Below are 19,637 nucleotides of genomic sequence, written 5' to 3' on the forward strand. Positions count from 1 at the left end.
TTGTAGTCTGAAGTGGAACGTAGTGAAATCAGCCTGCTGTAGGGAACTTGAACTCTGGGATTTCTGCTGTAAGCAGTAGTCTTTGTTACCTTCTCAACAGCTTCCTTGGTCAAAGAATCAGGCAAGGAAACATTCTCGGCCAGCAGGAATGCAGAAATAGTGTTCAGCAGGGTCTTGCAGCAAGATGACGAGAGATCTGGTGTTTGTAACATTTTTATTAAAATCTGAAATGAAAGAGAGAGAACTGATATTCGTCTATGAAGATAGTGATTGCCTGGTCTGAATGACCTGGACGGTCCCCGGGGTGTGACGTTCTAAGTTTCAGCCCACAGAAACGAATCCTAATAGTCCTGTCAAAGTTTGAAGGAACTATACCTACATTTGAACCCAACAGGGTCAAACGTGAATATGGTAGAACTGCTCCACCATTGATATGGGGGTCTAGGTCTACTCCACAGCGGCAGGAACTATAGTTCAGCATGGTCTCTAGCAGCAGCAGCCCGCTTCCCCCCTTGCTCATTTAAAGGAGGACTACACTAGCATTACAGTACAGAGGTAAATTCTCATGGGATTGGAGAGGTAGCGATACTCACAGTAATTGTCTCTGTTCACTCAACTCAAATCCTAAGCCCGCTGATTCAATTGATACTTCTCTGGTACATCAGCCAAAGTGATGGTTTGACCTACCTGACAGACGTCTTCAGGTAGTGAGATTTTGGATCCATTTGCATGCTCCACTAGGATCAGATAAGCTCGCAGAATCCTTTCCATCTGCTCTGAAGCCACACAGCTGTTGGTCTTAGTTATTTTCTTCTGCAAGTCTAAGAGCGACTCCTGTTTAAATAAAAAAGGAAAGCAAAATGTTTCAGACAAACGATCACACCCTGTTTCACTTACTGCTATTTAAAAGGCATTCTGAAGAATCAACATCTCATCCGCCCAAACTACTGTTGACTGCCTCATTCATGTTCAACAAACTAAACCTTGGAAAAACACTATGTGATTCTCATTATGTAAAAACATACATTCTGAATTCCTTGGACAGAAACACAAATACCTCCCAACAGGAGGGTCTCCTGAAAGGCCAAGACACAACATACAAAATAGGAAAGCAAGAGAAAGAAATACTTGGCCCCAGAGCCACAATGGTATGGAAGCACCCAGCTTCCACTGAAATTATCATAAGTACTTTTACACTTTATGCATCATTATGCTAACGTGGATATTGAGATGTTACTCTTTATCATCTACATTACACAGATAATGGAGCCGCTCTGGATCACTCCCATTAGTGTCCCTTTCTGTCCAGAGAATATAAACTCCCATCCTTGATCCTGTAATTTGAATCCAGTTTAAAGAGCTATCATAGACTATGTGAACATTTCCTTCTGAGCATGATACTGAGCTCAACAAACCCCACTCACCCACTGGTTCCTAGGGTAAAAAACAAGCCTCATTAAAAATAAAAGGAATTATGTCACCAGTTTCCAAGGTTTTATCACAACTGCAGATGCTCAGTGACGCAGATCCCAGGGATACAAAACATCCAGTGGCAAAATATTCTGTAGCTAATGATAGTCAGGCATTAACTGCTACCATAGTAGGTGAGGTAGGAGGAACAGGATGGGATTTTCTGGGAAACTATGTATAGTCACAGGGAGGGAGTTCCAAGAAGGAACAAACAGGACTATTTACCCATGCTGGAAGGACGGCCCTAAAGTTCACATGTACCATTTCCTCCAGTTTCCATTTCACCCCTCTGAGGAGCACAACTGACACAGCTGTCAGTTGCAAGAGGTTTCAATGCCCCTTAGCAAATCCCAATCATTAGTAAAAAACATGTAAATGTTGATCAGGTAAGTAAAAACACTTGCCAGGCCCTCGCTTATTATTCTACATCACCCTGACCCAACACAGCACAGCCCACGGCACTCAGCAGTGCTCCCTTCAAACCTCAGAGCACAACACTGCAAGCAGCAACACAGGGAAAAAAAAAAAGCTTCCCCTCTACTGTCACAAAGTGGTCTTGGAACCACCAATGTACCTAGTTCAGCAATATAAAGCAAGCCCTAGCATTCCCACCCCAGCAAGGGGCCTCTGATGTTTGTCTCTGCAAAGGCAGAACCTACAAAACCTCCTTGCCCAGCCACGGGACTGAGCTCCATGTCTCGCGCACAGCAGTTCCCTTCTCACAGCACAGTTCAGCCACCAAGGTCACTCAACTTACAAAAGAAAGGTGGGATTTTTCCCAGACACGTGACACTGTATTTAATGTTTCCAAAGCAGAAAAAAAAAACAGTTCTGGTCCAATAAAACACAAATACTTTTCTTGATAAGTGCACTTTTTTTTCCATTAATTAAAAAAAAAAAAATTCAGTGTACCTCCAGGCACTTGAAGACAACGTCAAAATGCTCCTTATGAATATGCACTACAGCTGATCTGATCATCTGCTCAAAGGCTTCTCCTACAGTTACCCACGGTAGTTCAACTTCTTCTTCAGTAATGGGCCCCAGCTTTAACAGAATTAACCTCATAGCCTGCGCAGGAAAAGAGCACATCATGTCCTTATACTTTGAAAATGGTTATTTTCAAATATTAGCAATCCTAAAATAAGTTAGTGCAATATACTGCCAAAATATTCCAGTGATCTTGATTCTTTCTAGAATGACTATAGAGAAAAAAAAAAAAAAAGGGTATCACTTAAAATCTGAAATATCAGCAAGCAGTACTATTTTAATATACAGGAATATTGCATGGGAATAACTAAAACCAGCCTTCCTATCTCAAAGAATATTCTTAGTAGAAGGCTTTCAGATCCTATTCAGTAATGAACAGCATGCTTATCACCAAGGATCCACTAAGGTGAACAAGACAACACTCAGTGGTTTCACTGAGCACTGCCTAAGGCTCTGTTACAGCAACATTTAAACCAACAATCTTTTCTTGTCTTACCGTTTCTGCACAAGAGTGAAACATGTTTCGAACACCCTTGCACATCTCAAAAAGTAGCTGTCCTACACCTTCCACCTTCTCAGGGTGCTCCCCCAGGTCACGAAGCATTAAATTGAAGATTGCATTTTTATCAGAAACCTACAAAATGTAAGGATAAAAAAAAAAAGTTATCTTCTATTCAGACCTGCCAGATGGACGGAGGCAATTAACGGCTCCACAGCACCGTGTTACTCTCCTAGTCCTGTCTTCCCACAACAGTTCAAACTCATTATTTCTGCAACCGCCCAAGGAAACTGAAAGTAGAAAAATGATCAGTTATTCAGTCACTACAGCCCCCCGCCCAAGATGTACACAGGTCTACTGAGGTCACTGCAGATGAAATATGTGGTTTTGATTATTATGATTTTAAACATGTGCATAAATGCACCATTAAACTGGTCCCAACTGAAACATAAAGGTCGCTGCACTGGTGTGGAGAGACTTGTATCAGCTGAGCACAGACTCCAGTCATCCAAAACTATAACCACACTTGGGAATACTGCAAGGATTTCTGGTCCAACATTTGAAACCCCTCCATTTCTGAGGATTTGATTTGAAGTTCAGTAATTTCTGAAAACAACCAATCAAACAAATGTGCTTTATTAAGGTCTCTCAACTTAGGACAAAAATGAGGATACCTCAATTTGCTAGCCAGTCTCAGGAATCCTGGCTTTTGTACATTTTGACTAAATAAAACCCAACAACTACGACTCTCTTTCCTTACTCCATGAAAGGCTGCTGTCTGATCTTGATTGATCTGCCTGGGAACGTTATATACTCTGATTTTCATGAGTGCAAAAAGGTTGTCACAAGAATTTCAGTTCTACAAAGGCCTTAAAGCATTAGTGAAAAAGCCAGTGAGCAAATGTGCATTTACAAATTAAAGGCTCCCTTTTGCAAGATTACCTTACCATTTCTAGTCATGTTAGATAAACCAACTACAGACATTTGGTTTAACTGCTCTTAAAGCAGAGAGGGCCAAGGCTTCTATTTGCCATATGCTGATATGAAGTGCGTGACATTCTCGGTAAAACACTCACTAAAAATGACAACTCAGGACATGCCCTTCTTTGGAGAAAACCTAATATGACACATTGAATCCAAGAGCCACCACAGAATGGAGATAGCATCAAAGTACAAACACCTCACTTACCTTTCTCATTAGAAAGACAAAACTTTCAGCAGCAAAGTTTCTGATGTGAAGTTTGTGGTGAGCCAGCAGGGTGCTGTACAGGCTACAAAGACACAAAATAATCCACTTTCTTAAAGGCAATGCAAGAATTGCTACCAATTGGTTTTAAAACTCATGTTTTCAGTTTACATTGCCACTTCTTACAAACACTAAGAATCTGTCCTCCTAGGGAGGGCAAATACCTTCCTCAATTTAATTCCTTCCCATTCTCCCTAGATAAAGAACAGAGTTTTGGAAGGAAGGTCAAATGACAATGCCAGCTAAATTAAGCCACATTCAGAAATACCTCTAAAATCTCTGGATCCACACAGATTCAGCCGCAGCATCAAGATTTTCAGCATATATACTCAGCAGCAGTAAGTGAAACCAAAGTTGATTTGATAAGCCAGATCTGTATTTCAGTTGAGCCAACAGGCTCTCCTGTGCACTTAAAAGCTTCTAAAGATACAATTTACAGGGATGATAAATATTTGCAGTTCTCTGGTAAGTATCACTAACAGGTGGCTCAGCCCATGTTCAGTTCAGATTCACAGCCAAGCAGATGTTTTTTCATTATGCCTGATGGCTTTTGCTGGGATGGGGAGGAAATCTGTAACCCCTCTTTTGCTCCAACTGTTCCAAACTGAAATTAGGAGGAAGCAACACGGACCCACTGGCTATGACAAAGAGACCTGCTGCCACAGCAATATAAGATTGAACAAGCAGTCATGCTGGCTCAGGCCGCAGGTCCATCCAGCCCAGTATTCAGTCTACAGCAACAGCCAGAAGCAGATGCCTGGGAAAGGTTTAAAACCATGACAAGCACATACAAATTCAGACTTCAACCACCTGCAGCTCAGGGACTCCCCAAGCCAGAGGTGGCTCCTATGCATTTGGTAACTCCTTTGAACTTGGCCAGTTTCCCTTCGAACCTATGCCAACCTTCCACATCCACAACATCCTGTGGCAAGGAGTTTCAAAGCATACAAAACTGTGCATACCTCATCTAGTCTCTCACTAAACAGACAGGAAGAAGGGAAAAACATAAAGGGGAAAATGCTGGCAAAGGAACAATTAAAGACTCAAAGGAATCCATTCAATGTTGTTAGTCTAGGTGTCTGCAATTGGGAAAGACAGAAATGATAAAACTATGGCTGAGGTACTCGACAGATACTCAAGACCTGTGTTGAATTTAGACTTGTACACAGGTTTCCAAGACGACTCTGACAATCCAGTGTCTTTCTGAGCTTTGTTTACCCAGCTGAGGGTACACACGTACACTCTCCTATTCCCACAGAAGAAAATCTGCAGCCTAACACGCATCCCTCCTCCAAAACAGTGGCCCATGAAAGTCAGTAGGATCTCAAAGGAGCTGCATGTCATAACAAGGCTCAGAGTCTCTCAGAAAGCAGGGAAAGCATGCTAACAAGTATACTGAAACATTAAGCCATGTATTTGTGTGGCATTTACATTTCTATAGCAGCTAATAACTGCTGATCAAGATAGACATTAAAAATGGCTTTTACCTGTATATGTTATGTATGTCCTTCACCATCAATCTCCACAAGTATTTGTAGAGATAGGAAAGAGAGGTAAAAGCCCATTCCAGCAGCTCTGTGTCCTGTGTGTCCAGTAACTTGGTGATGGCCAGGAAAAAGTCATGAAAGTGAGGATAGAAATCAGCCTGAAGATCTCGAGCCAGCTGCACCACTAGACTGTGTTTCAGAAAATACACCAGTGTTAGTGCATTTCAAAAACAAACCAATAAAAACCTAGTCAAACATTGCATAAACCAGCAGTCTCTTTGGAAAGGAAGACAGCATCACCTTTACTTCTCACTTTTATTTAAATATCACCTATTAGGCAGCTGCGGATGGCAAGAATGTTAAGATTTAAAAAAAACCAAGCAGATAACAGTAAACAAGAAGACATAAATGATTAGCATCAAACAAAGCACATTAATATTCTGTCTGACACACTGTAAGCACTCAGGTTAATTTGCTTGCCTTGTCATAGGTTTTTTTTTTTTTTTTTGAAGACTTAGAACCACAAAGCTCTATCAGGGAAATACGACGACTTTGGGCATCTCATTGCCATATTTTCCTCAGGTACAATAAAGAAAAAGAACCGCACAACAGGACTCATGCTTACTTGTAATACCATCAAGGCTTCTGACTACATTTTGTCACCATATACTTACTTTAATAGGGGTTGATAAGCAAGACTGCCTTCGACTTGCAAATGTGTTTTCAAGCTCTGCACAATGGCACTCTGGTAATAGACCAGCTGGTTGAAGGACTGGCATTTGTTGGCCACTTCATTGTAGAACTGCACTGTTTGAAGCACAAAAGAGAAACCCTGAAAACTAGTCCAGTTCCTGGTAAAACATGTAGGATGTTAAAGAAAACAGCTCTCCAGAGCCCAATCCTAAAACCAGTCAATAGAAAATCTCCCATTGGGTTCTGGATGCAGAAGAAATGTGTTTTCACAGCTTACGGAGATAGGAAACATGAATAAAAATGACATACCAAAATGCTGAGTGAGGTTCAGTTCCTTCCATTTCCGTAGTCCTTCAAAAAAGTAGGTTTCAACGTCCTGTCAAAACAAAGATAAAATAATAGCTATCAACCCTAATGAACATAGCCTGCAAAGATGAGAGGTTCAAGAAGAAAACTATCAAGTGCCGTAAATATTTTAAGAATATTTCAAGAAATCTTGATTACTTCATTTCAAAAGGTGCTGTGGAGTTTCCCTGAAAATAAGACTTTTCTTTCTATATTCAAAACACATTTGAAAATATTTTCTGGTGACAGGACTTGTTTACATAATTGCTTTCTAAACCTCTGTTGACTGGCCTTGATAATCTAAGATGCTGAGCCACAGCTCACCCAGCACAAATGCTTTGGGATTTCTTTTGGCATCCTCACAGCTATTGAGTGGGAAGTTCAGAAGAACAATCCGGCAGGCCAGGAGGTAATAACCTGCAAAACACTATATTCACAATGATGATGTATAGGACACATATAGATGACCCCTCTTTATGATCTATAAAGATACATGCACACGCTTTGTATACACGCTGCGAGCACTGCAACTACTCAGCATCCATAAATCTTTGCAGGTCTGGACCTAGGACTGCTGACTGCCACAGCAGCATCTTCCATGCTCAGAAACACCCACAGGCTCACCAGCCACATGGAAGCCATCAGGGTGCCGCTGTCAAAGAGCCTCTATGGCAATACTGTGAAGCAGGTCAAAAAGTAAAGGGGAACAAAGCATGAAATCAGGCTCCAGGAAAGACAACTTTTCCAGGAGGTCCTTTCCAATTTCCTCCTGAATAAATTTCTTAAGTGAATCTTTCATGGAGCCTATCTACTTGTGATGTGATTCCAGAAAATGACTGTAATTGCTGTTCTCACCTCAGCGTAGCTTCCAGTTCTGTCAATCCGATGAATAATATCGATATTAACATTGCTTAAGCGCTCTGAAAAGGTTAGAAACTGTAAAAGAAAAGGACATACATGTTTCTTGCTCTATTCTGAGAATGGCCCTTCTAAGTCCCTCTCAATAGCACACGCACTGCAAACAAAAACCCCACTTATAAAGACGGGCCGCCAGACAGTACCTGCCAATCTGTAAACACTCCTACCAGAATTTTAAGGGAAAAGAAATGCTTAAAATGCCCCCTCTCCCCACTCGCTCTGCACAACCAAGGCTCACACCCCACACGTCTCCACAACGCGCTGAAAAAGATGCAGAGAAATCTACCCGCCTTTCAACCGGCTGCCCGGCTCTTGCCTTCCTGAAACATCGCCTAGGTTAACACCCCCACTGGAGACCATTTTTTCATTAAATTCTGTCAGTTTTCTACGTTAAGGCCGCGGTGGGCCTGCTGCGTGGCCGGGGCGGTGGCTCGGCTCACGGGGGTGCCACCGAGTGCGGGGGAAGGGGGAGCCGCCGCCGGTGCCTCGGCCGGGACCCCCTCACAGCGCTGCGGAGACCCGCCGCGCCACCCGCCCTCACGCCTCCTCCTCCAGCACCGCTTCGGCAGCCGGCCACTGCCACGAAACTAACACCGACGACCAAAACCTAAGGACCCTTTCCCCGGCCACCGGCCGCGGAGACCCGGCGCGGCCGGGCGCTCACCCGGTGCGTGTTCCCCGACTTGTGGGCTGAGGACTTGCTCTTCATGGCGGCGGGGAGGGGGCGGCCCGGGCCCCGCGGCGCGGCCCCACACCGATACAGCCACACGTGCGGCCCTACACGCCGGGCGCTGCCATCCCGGCCGCGGGCTGCCGGGAGGAGGAGGCGGGCCCGCCGGCGGAAGGGGCGGGCGGCCGCTGCCGGGGGCCGGGCGGCCGCTGCCGAGCGGGAGGCGAAGTCAGGGACCGGGGAAGAGGGGGCCCGACGCCCGTCCCCGTCTTACCTTGGCGGTGAGCGGCGTTTCCTTGGGGGCTCTGGGCAGAGCAGCCCCCTCCGCCCTCGTCCCTGCGCTCTGGAGGGCTGGGGCACCCCGGGAGCGGAGGGAGGCCCCGGCGGTGCCCGAGGAAGAGAAACCGGTAGCAGGGAGAAAAGGTTACGTGGGAGAGCGCAGCCCTCAGCGCAGCGCTGGCGGCTCGGCCTGAGGCGGCCACTGCCCAGCTGCTACAGCCCCCATTTTAGTGCAGGCTTCTGTGCAGACCTCAATAAAAAAAAAAAACCCCTCATCCCAGACAAAGTACAAGCGAACTAAAGCCTTGCACAAGAGCAAATGGTCGTGGGCTGATGGTCGTTCGCCGCCGCGCTCACAGCGGTACCAGGGCCCGCGGGAGCTTCTGCCTGTGGCCGCGATCGCAGGAGGCAGAGAGTGTGCGCTGGGGAGACGGGAGGGAACGCGAGCTGGATGAAGCTTTGGTCTGGGCAGGTGCAGTACGAGCAGCCCAGAACCACACCACCACTTTGGGTTGCAGCTTACAAGGCTTGGGAGTTTTGTCCCTCCCCAGCCTGCCTGTCCTGCCTGTTACAGGCAGCTCAAGGCCATTCTCAGGAACCAGGCTTGCAGGTTATTCAGACAGCAAGACACAAGGTTGGATTTGAGTGCGGCTGAAGTTCACTATTAGGAGCACGTAGGGACCCACAACTTTGAACAGACTCAACAGGTTGAACGCTGCCAGATGCATCCAGAAAAGCCGCCCACAGGCAGGCAATAAGCCATTAACACGATAGCCATCTGGACAGGCAGGGGAGCGTGCTCGCTCCAGCACCTGCAAAGCCAGAGAACTACAGGGATAGCTGTTAGCTTTGAAGCTTGCTCTTCTGCTGGTGGAATAGAAAGGACTTCTGGCATTTGCATTAAGTGGGAAAAGAATGCCTAATTTAGGCACTTGAGTTTGTAAAGGTTGGCTTAAGTGTTTTCAAGCCCAAATATCTCCATGAGAAAGTGCAGCTAAAAGCATGTGGAGAGGTCTAGATCCACAAAAAAGCTTAGGCACCAATATGCAACTGTTTAAGAGCACAAACACCTCTCCAGACACGGTTAGTAAATTCACCTAATATGTCTCCTACATATCGTGAACTTGTGGAAAACAGTCCACAAGATCTTTTTTCCATTATGAATAGCATCTTGTAGAGTTGTGGAACTTCCTGGGATGCACGCGCTCCAAAATCATCTAAGGGAATGAGCAAAATCTAACATTCATGGAAAGCAATGGGCAGAAGAGCTCAGGTGTGCTCTGCCTGTTGCAGTGGAGGAGTCACCAGCAAAAATAAAAGACATTACAGGAAGTTTTTAAAAGGTTACAAATGCTTCTTTATGTTTGTAAACTGGCAGCTTCTCAGAAGAGTGAGACAGGCTAGCCCTGCAGCTGCTGATGTTCATGAGAGCTTCTGCCCACAAGAACTGCTGATGGACTGCATTTCAGCAGCACTGAATACAGCACTTGGAGATACATCTGAGTGAGTCTCAGGGTAGTAACTCAGGTATCGATACCAGTATGACCATGACAGTAGGTCTGGCACTTCAGCTGGGAAGGTTCAGTGACCCAGAAGGTCCCTTCCCCACTTCTGTATGTGTTACAGCTATGTTAACAATCTCCTTTCTACATATACTCCTCTCTGACTGCAATGCGTCAAGCCTCAGGCCTTATTCCTGGGCAGGCCCCAGCTCCAACACCCTGTGATTATCCAGTGAGCCCAGCTGTCAGCAAGTCTCCTTCAGAAATCCATGCTAACGGCAAGCAGATGGCCTTTTGAAGAGTGATGGCTTATTGGTAGTAATACCTGTAGAGGCACGTAGAGGAAACCATCATAAAACAGCATGTGCGTGTCTATCAAAGTAGTCACCTATGCAGATCTGACTTCTTCAAACACTCGCTGTGGGCTGCAACCACCAGTCCCTGACAGTAATCCATCAGCACTTCTGGGGCAGGTCTAAGAGTCCTATGTCTTCTCCATTCCTGGGCTTTTTAGTCCTGCTGCCCAAAATGTTATTGTTGGACTCAGAAAGAGCCAGAGCCCCTCTTTGTAGCAGCAAAGCAGGCTTGTCCTCTGGAAATGTGTCTTGCCTTGAGTCAGTGTCACACTTTCCAGTTGTTTTTTTTTGTTTGTTTGGTTTGGTTTTGTTGTTTGGGTTTTTTAATGAGCACTGTCCATTTAGCCTAATAATAGTAACTTGGGTAAAATACCTCAATATTTAACCCAGGATGGTCTCACAGGGCAGAATTCATCTCACATAGCCTGCAATGTTTACAATGCATTTGTCTGCCTCTGAGCAGTCACTTTAGGCTCCTTTTATATTTACGGCAGATCTAGGCACATTCTTGTACTTGAAACATTGGTGTCAGAATAAAATGAGTTGTGCCTTAGAACTGGAAGTCTCAGAGAGTCTAGATGACCCCATTATGTGTGCATAGCTGCAACTGACCCCATGAATGCCCCCCATGGCATGGTTCAATAACTACATAAATATGCAGTATTCAAATTATTGCGGAGTTGCCCTACTTCCATCATATTTTTATGTGTATTGATCACAAGCACAACGCATACTCCTGAAGCCTATACAACACTGAGTTTCTAACCTAAAGAACATGTTATCTGGTACAAGCCAACGAGCAGCCAGACTTCCAGGACAGCCTGTTTTTAACCTCAGGATGCTGTAGACTTCATAGGTGTACAGCTGTAAGATCACATTTTCATTTTTCTATATATTCATATGGGCGTGTTGGAGAAGTGCCAGGAAAGGAGTTCACATAGGGAATTTCATTGTGAGAAGATCTTGCTTTTCAAAATGAAATATAATAGGCGAATAGATTAACAGAAACAGCCATGAATTTAGCCAAACGACTTCCAAGCTTGAATGCCCAAAGGTGGGTTCCTCAATCAATATTAAATACACGAAATAAGTAACTGGAGTCTTGAAGTGATGAAGATTGCCTGCCTTGGTTGTGAAGCCAGAAGCCCTTCTCTTTGCCTGTGTCAAGTCGCCTCACAGAACAACTCGGGGTGCACGGGCTGGGTGCACATGGCTGGAACCCTGCTGCATCACAGGAGGTCTCCGAAATCCTCATCAAGGGGGAAGCTGGCATGGATTTGAAGCCAGGTTATAAAAGTGCCTGAAGTCTTTGGTGTACTCTTTCAACTGAACCAAACAGATTTTATTATTTGTCTGGAAATTAAGAGGAGCCCTTTGAAACACAATGACATATTTTCTCTGCCAGTTTCCTCCTCAGCTTCTAGCTGGCATTTTGCCTTGCCTTGTGGGAGAAAACCCCACAAGGTTATGATGTAGGATGTGGTTGAGAGCACTTGCATTTTCAAAAACAAAGCAGACAAGATACTGGAATCCTGTTCTACAAACTGGTGGAACTGTTTGGCCACATTTTTTCTAATATGCCTGGAGCAGAGATTCTGCAAATAATGCAACTCCAGGTCAATGCTAGCTGAGTCCTGGGGCGAATTTCACCTGCCCGTAGGTTTGCAGATCAGAGTTTTGGGCAAGGAGCTGGAATACAGATCGCAGATTTCTGCAGCTGTTTGGGGACGGGGGGGTGAGCGTTCATGCCTGAAGTATCTTGAACTTTGGGACATCCGTCCCAGAAAGGGGCACTGACAACCTGATCCAGCCCCTTGAGACATCTAGGCCAAGTGGCTCCTCTATTGCAAGACAAGGTCCTGCTGCAGAGCTGGAGCAGGTGGGCTGTACTAGCTCCATCTCTAGAAGTAAACTGAGTAGTGCCAGAGCACAGGGATCATCCACACAAATTAATCATTAATGATCCCTGGCACAATTTTGGTTCATGCGAACTAGTACCATTCCAAGGTTTCTGCTCAGTAGGAAGCCACACCTTGTTTTTTTTTGAGGCGGGGAAGAAAGTTGTAGAGTTTAATTTGTGTTGGAAAGAAAAAGGGTCTGATTTCTACACAGACAGCATTTATACAGGTGGCCCTGAGACAGGAAGGGATTGCAGTGGCGACTGCTGCTGCTGTTCTTCATCCCGTTTCTCTGCCATGACAGCAGCAGCAGAACTGGCTTCAGCCTTGTTGAAAGCAACAGAGGGGGCAGGAGGAGGACCCACAGAGGAAGCAGGGGGCGTGGAAAGGAAAATGAACAGGGAGGATGGAGTCTTGTCCCCCAAAAGGGATGTGAATTCTCTCCTGCATTTCGTCCTTACCACTAGAACAAGGGACATCTGGATTTGACAGAGACCATCTGCATATCAGGCTGTCTGTCAGCTGTCTGGGACTACTAAATGTCTGATTACAGTCTAACTCAGATTTCTGACAACCATCCCAAAACCTGGCTGTTTGGCATGTCCAGGAGCAAAGCATAAAGCCTTCAGCAGTGAATCTGAAGCTGTGCTCCCAAATCTCTCCTTCCACCCCACCCCAGATCCCTCTTGTTTGTTTGGAAGCTTGAAATGACAGTGTAAGATGACAAACTGGGGCTGAGGGATCACAACTGTAAGTTTTAAGGTAAAGTTAAACCTTCCAAAAAAAGGAAGATGGAAGATGGTAAAAATCTCTTAGAAACAGGCGTACACAAGGGAATGCTTCCTCAAAATCATTGCCATCTCCCATATACAATTTTCTTTCTCTTTTTTGTCCTCTTTTGCTCTGTCTTTATTGGTCCCTTTATCTGTAAAAGGCCACTGAGGAAATACTAAATCAATAATCCAAGACAGCAATTTCTCACAGTGATGCTGGGAAGCTAATTGTGAGTAGAAAACACAAAATCATAGAAAGATGGGGTCAAGGATATTTCCTTTCTCAAATAGTTTCTGCTTTCAAACTTGCAAAGTCAGTTGTGCGTGACATTCAGTGGCAAATAAGGCCAGGCTCAGCATTTTGTTACTGAAAGGAATGGGATGTTCCTGCCATTGAATAGAAGGTAACATAAAAAGCAATTGATACTATTCTTCATGTCTCTGCATCCCTATTGTTCATACAAGATAGATCCAAAATTTGAGGTTTTGGCTAATGAATTTGCAATTTTTGTTTTCTTATTTGAAGCTTGAACTGTCCTAATATTCATGCAGCTCTAACTTTGCTCTCAGGTTCCAGTAGAGACAGTATCTCAGTTAACCATTCCTGGCCTCATAGATCCATGATGAAATATTTGTGGGTAGCTTAGAAAAATGGAAGAACATCTACAACATCGAGAGACAAAGCAGCCCTTCTTGCCACTTCCACTGTGTCATCAGCTGTTGGTGGCTGCTAAATCATAGATGTTCATGAGAAAGTTCCAGCATTGGTCTATATAAACCAGAAAAAAAAACCATTACTAGATTCTTTGGCTGGTTTCCAAAACTCCGTGTTACCTGAAGAAGAAGAATTTGCCACTAGAATCAGTTCCGCTTCCAGACAATGTCCCTAGTCATACTGCAGTAGGACTTCTCGGAACATCTCAGGTGTGTATTCTTAACTCTTAGCACCCCAAGTTTCTGCTAGTCAATGAGCCCCTGTCTGTGATAAAAACCTTACAAGGAGATACAACTGCATTTTGCTTGGAAAACAAGTCTGTCTGGAGGAAGAGATGTAAAATTTTATCGATGCTCTGACTGTGGAGATGTTGATAACGCCAAGGAAAGAAACAGTGCTGTCCCGTCTTTCCACAAAACTTAAATAAGCTTTTGGACCCTGCTGCTGCTTCTAGTACTGACTTATGGGTCTAAATTATGATCATATCAAATGGGAGCCATTAAAACAACTGATACAACAAACATACTGAAAGAATAGATTCCTGTGCAAAAGATGTGCAGGTGGAGACTGACACTTCAGAAACAGAGAAAACAGAAATGAGCATCAACCTCCAAGTGAGGGAAAAAAAAGGACACTGAAGCAGGTAAAGTCCTTGCTGCTTGTACTGGGCAGGCACTTAGCACAAGGGTGCAGTTCACCTCTCTGTATAACCACCTGCTGCACGGAGGGCTATATTTCATAGAATCATAGAATCATAGAATACCAGGTTGGAAGGGACCTCAGGGATCATCTGGTCCAACCTTTCTAGCACAATCTAGATGAGATGGCCCAGCACCATGTCCAGCTGAGTCTTAAACGTGTTCAGTGGAGTGGAGTCAACCACTTCCCTGGGGAGATTATTCCAATGATTGACTGTTCTCATTGTGAAAAATTTACCTCTCGTGTCCAATCGGAATCTCCCTGGGAGTAACTTGTACCCGTTACCCCTTGTCCTCACCATGTGACTCCTTGTAAAAAGGGAGTCTCCATCTTCTTTGTAGCTCCCCTGTAAGTACTGGTACATGGTGATGAGATCACCTCTAAGCCTCCTTTTCTCAAGGCTGAACAAGCCCAGCTCTCTCAGCCTATCCCCATACGGCAGGCTGCCCAGACCCTTGATCATCTTGGTGGCCCTTCTCTGGACCCCCTCCAGCCTGTCCACATCTTTTTTTGTATAATGGGGACCAGAACTGTACACAGTATTCCAGGTGTGGCCTGACAAGCACTGAGTAGAGTGGGAAAATGACTTCTTTATCTCTGCTGGTGATGTCCCTTTTGATGCAACCCCGCATCCTATTGGCTTTCTTGGCCACAGCAGCACACTGTTCACTCATGTTGAGCTTCCTGTCCACCAGGACTCCCAGGTCCCTTTCCACAGAGCTGCTTTCTGGCCAGGTAGGTCCCAGTCTGAGCTGCACTCCTGGATTATGTTTTCCCAGGTGCAAGACCTTACACTTGTCTTTGTTAAACTTCATAAGGTTCTTGTTAGCCCACTCTTCCAGCCCATCCAGATCTTCCTGCAGGGTGGCTCTTCCTTCCGGAGTGTCTACTTCCCCACTCAATTTGGTGTCATCTGCAAACTTCATCAGTGTACACTTGATCCCATCATCCAGATCACTTATGAAGATATTGAATAGCGTTGGGCCCAGTATCGATCCCTAGGGGACCCCACTTGTGACGGGTCGCCAGTTTGAAAAAGAGCCATTTACCACCACCCTTTGGGTGCGGCCCGTCAGCCAATTCCTCACCCACTGCACAGACCACTTGTCCAGGCCATAACGCATCAATTTCTCCAGAAGGAGGCCATGGGGAGGCGTATCGAAAGCCTTGGAGAAGTCCAAGTAGACAACATCGACCGCTCGCCCTATGTCAACTGAGCAGGTCACTTTATCATAGAAGACCACCAGATTTGTCAGGCACAATCTGCCCTTGGTGAAGCTGTGTTGGCTTTTCCCAATCATGTGCTTCATTTGAATCGTGATGGCCCCCAGGAGGATCCGTTCCATAACTTTCCCGGGGATTGAAGTAAGACTGATGGGCCTATAATTACCTGGATCCTCCCTTGAGCCCTTCTTGTAGATAGGGGTAACATTCGCCTTCCTCCAGTCCTCTGGGACATCCCCCAATCTCCATGACTTCTCCACGAAGATTATAGAGAGTGGCCCCGCAATGGCATCAGCCAGCTCTCTCAACACCCTTGGGTGGATGGCATCAGGGTCCATCAATTTGTAGGGGTCTAGATCCTGTAATAATTCACGTGCTAGCTCCTTCTTCACTGATGGTGGGTCCATGTTTGGATCATCCTGGATTTTCGTTCCCACCAGCTGGAATCTAACAGCATTGGTAAAGACAGAGGTGAAGAAAGAACCTCTGCCTTTTCAGCATTGTTGGTGACTGATTCACCTCTACTGTTTAACAGTGGGCCTATGTTTTCCTTCTGTTTCTGCTTGCAACTTACACACCTGAAGAACCTTTTCTTGTTATTTTTGACATCTCTGGTCAGTTCCAATTCAAGTTGAGCTTTTGCCTGTCTAACTGCATCTCTGCACACTCTGGCAATGCCCTTGTAGTTCTCAGTGGACAATCTTCCACTTCTCCATCTCTGGTACGCATCTCTCTTGGTTTTAAGCAGACCCAGGAGCTCATGTTTGAGCCAAGGGGGCCTCTTGCTCCACTTATTTCCCTTTCTTTTATAGGGAATAAACTGGTTTTGTGCTTCCAAGAGAGCATTCTTGAAGAACTCCCAGCACTCACTGGCTCCTTTATCCTCCATGGAAGCTTCCCATGGAACCCCTCCCAACTGAGCTCTGAGCGAGCTGAAGTTTGCTCTTCTAAAGTCTAGAACCCTTGTCTTGGTGCTAACCTTCAGCATGCTCAGTCAGATCCCAAACTCCACAATATTGTGATCACTGCAACCAAGGTTGTTACTGACCAAGATATTACAAAGCAGTATGAACTGGCCTTCATAGCCAGTGGAAGAAGACAAATACTTAGTGTGCCACATAGATGATCTAACAGGTGCTCCACCACTGCCTGTTTTGAAGTGAGGTGAAATGAGCGCCCTTAAAATGGTTATCAGTTAATGCTACTGTACAGATACAGAGCATCTGCTGTGCCAAGAGATGGATTCCCTTAAAACCAGCTGGGGCCAAAGTGCTTCTCCTGGACTGCCATTTCTACGTCTGTGCTTCCTTGTGCTTCATGGCATTCATTGAGTTTGCAAATTGCTAACACTTATCACGTGGCATTTCCATTACAGGTATTAACCTGACTGTGCAGAAGCTGTGGGAGCTTTATGATGCTGGATCTGCACCATTCTTTTTTGCATCTTCAGAAATGCATGTTAAAGTTATTACTTCTTCCCCTTTGCCTTAGCCCACAATCCACATTTTCATTAAAAAACCCTCAATAGCCTATTTGAACACATGCTAACACTGGATACCAATACACTACAATAATATAGACATTCACTGTAAAAGTCCCAGCGTGCCTGCGTTGGTAAAGGCCCCCTGCCATGGAGTTTGGTCAGGTCATGAAAACCCACAGAATGCATGCTCACTGTCCCCCACCCACCACCGATCACCCACCACTCCCCAGCATCCTGCAACAGCCATAAGACTGCAGTCCAAGAGGCCACAAAAACTATGGTGTGTCCCAGCAGCATACTGGGAGAGACCAAGGATGCTGGAAGTGTTTCCACTCTCAGAAAAAACAGGGATTTGCTATTTGAAATGTCCAGATAACATCGGAAATAGGTGCAATGAGTCCCATGTTATAGAGGAAAACAGAAGAAACAAACCAAACCAAAGCCAGCAGCTGCAGACAGTTGGACCTGAGGGAGAAACCTCCTTTCTTATCTCCATTTGGCAATGAATGTAGCTTTGAGGATGTCTGACAAGTAAACCAGTTAATCATATAGAGCTGGTGCAAGTACGCATAACTGCCTTCAAACATTTCCAAACAATGTGTGCATCTGTGTGATCTCCAGCACCGGCAGCCTCGACAGCAAGTAGAAGAGAGACTGGAGAGGATCAAAAAGAGGTTTAAAAGAGAGGCAAGGCAGTCAGCTCATAGAGACCCTTGAAAAATGGAAGGATAAACTGAACAGCAAACAGCAATTGGGGGGAAATGCCTCTTGGGACTGGGGGTCCAAAAAAGAAGGGATTCAGGCAGAGGACATGGGAGGAAGGAGAAAGAGAAAACTTCTTAATATAAGGAGTCAAGGGAATGAAAGGAGTGAGGGAGCACAAGAGATTTAGCAGTAGGAATTACAAAGAAGGATGGGAGGCAGATAACAAGGGAGATGTCAGAACTGGTGACAGACACTCCGGAGTATGAATGGAAGAATGAACCAAAATAATCAAAAAGAAGAGCCACTTAGGGCACTGGCACAGTGGCAGAGAACATTTTTCGGAGTATTTTTAAGTGCCAAAGTTAGCAGGCTCGTTTCCAGAGGCTTCCTCTGTAGATAATGGAAAGAGACAGGCTCCTCCAGGGAGCATATCAAAGCAGCAAAGTTTCTTTCTGAAGAGCCTGTCTCTCTCCTTCAGTTAGACTGGAAACGTAGGGAGCCAAGCTGCGTAACTGAAGTACCTACACTATGCACCTAAGCAAACGCATCTCAGCATAACACCAACTAGAACATGTGAACAGAGATAGTTTGGATAGCAGGTAGTGGAAAAAGGGACAACAACAGAAATAAAATAAGGAAGTTCAAGAAAGATCTGCTCAGAAAAAAATCAATTTTTCGTTGATCATTCTGGTGAACATTTGACAGCCCTTTCTCATACATTAACTGCAAGTAAGCAAACTAGTTGAATTGTAATTCTGTTGATGCAAAATTGAACACCTTAAATAAACAAAAGATCCCAAAGCCATGAGAATAAAGTTCAAGCATGTAACTTATTTATCCTTTTCAGTTAAAGAAGTGAAATCTGTACCACAATTTTATTCCCATACTAATTATTCTCCTGAGCAAATAATTATGCATGCCACATCTCCCTGTGTGGATGGTCCTTAAATAAATTTTGAAATTTGTTCTTTTAAATGGAAGAGCAGAATTCTCCGGCAAATAAATTATAGGCTCCAAATCATTCAGATTTAAATGTTCAGCATTCAAGGCTAACTTAAGTACTACCTTGTGTTTATGGTGATGTTTTAAGGCACTGACTATTGATTTTAAAAGCTGTGTTGGTATTAAAGGGTTACACAATCTGAAGTTTCCTTCTTAAGACCACTGAGTACTCACTTTAAATAATTTTGCATGCAAATTGCATTTGTTCAAATTTCTGTGGAATGCAAAAATAGAAAAAAACAAACAACTGAGGAAGTTTCATTCAAAATGTCAATAGAAACGTGATTCATTCCTGTTATTATTATCTCTCTGGCTCTTTTTCCTCCATTGATCTCTTTCTCTGGAAGTCACTCCAGTATATTGGGTATATGCATATTTTTCTGGAAGTCACTCTTTGTGTCCCAAACAAGCTAAGCATGAGAGGACAAGCACTTCAAGCAACCAAGTCGTTACCCTGAAAGACTTCCCATGATTAGGGTCTTAAGCAAAGACCTTTTGCAAACCTGTGGCCCTGCAAATTTAGGATTTGGAGAGTATGAAGATTGGAAATGCTACACAGAATTAGGGAACTATGCTTCTTGAAATATTTAACTTGTGTTTATGGTGATGTTTTAAGGCATAAGACACTTGCAAATTGCATCACATTCTTGCTGTTGCCCACAAACAGCACACAGTCTACGCAAAAG

At 44.6% G+C, this 19,637-nt stretch overlaps 1 protein-coding gene across 4 annotated transcripts in view; it reads right to left on the reverse strand.

Moving 5' to 3' along the window:
* The window catches only part of UTP20 (UTP20 small subunit processome component), a 65,684-nt gene extending 57,246 nt beyond the window's left edge, over positions 1 to 8,438 (reverse strand). For all 4 annotated transcript variants that reach the window (XM_082308633.1, XM_082308634.1, XM_082308632.1 and 1 more), the window contains exons 1-10: positions 8,310 to 8,438; positions 7,583 to 7,663; positions 6,692 to 6,758; positions 6,364 to 6,496; positions 5,690 to 5,878; positions 4,146 to 4,227; positions 2,954 to 3,091; positions 2,383 to 2,538; positions 688 to 834; positions 90 to 224 (exon numbers count right to left, since the gene is read on the reverse strand). In XM_082308633.1, the coding sequence (XP_082164759.1) occupies positions 90 to 224; positions 688 to 834; positions 2,383 to 2,538; positions 2,954 to 3,091; positions 4,146 to 4,227; positions 5,690 to 5,878; positions 6,364 to 6,496; positions 6,692 to 6,758; positions 7,583 to 7,663; positions 8,310 to 8,354 (1,173 nt within the window). In that variant the 5' untranslated portion in view covers positions 8,355 to 8,438. The remainder of the gene's footprint in view (positions 1 to 89; positions 225 to 687; positions 835 to 2,382; positions 2,539 to 2,953; positions 3,092 to 4,145; positions 4,228 to 5,689; positions 5,879 to 6,363; positions 6,497 to 6,691; positions 6,759 to 7,582; positions 7,664 to 8,309) is intronic.
* Between the last annotated feature and the right edge of the window lie 11,199 nt (positions 8,439 to 19,637).

This window comes from Platalea leucorodia (genome assembly GCF_965183815.1).
Source record: "Platalea leucorodia genome assembly, chromosome: 4".
NCBI classification, from domain to species: Eukaryota; Metazoa; Chordata; class Aves; order Pelecaniformes; family Threskiornithidae; genus Platalea; species Platalea leucorodia.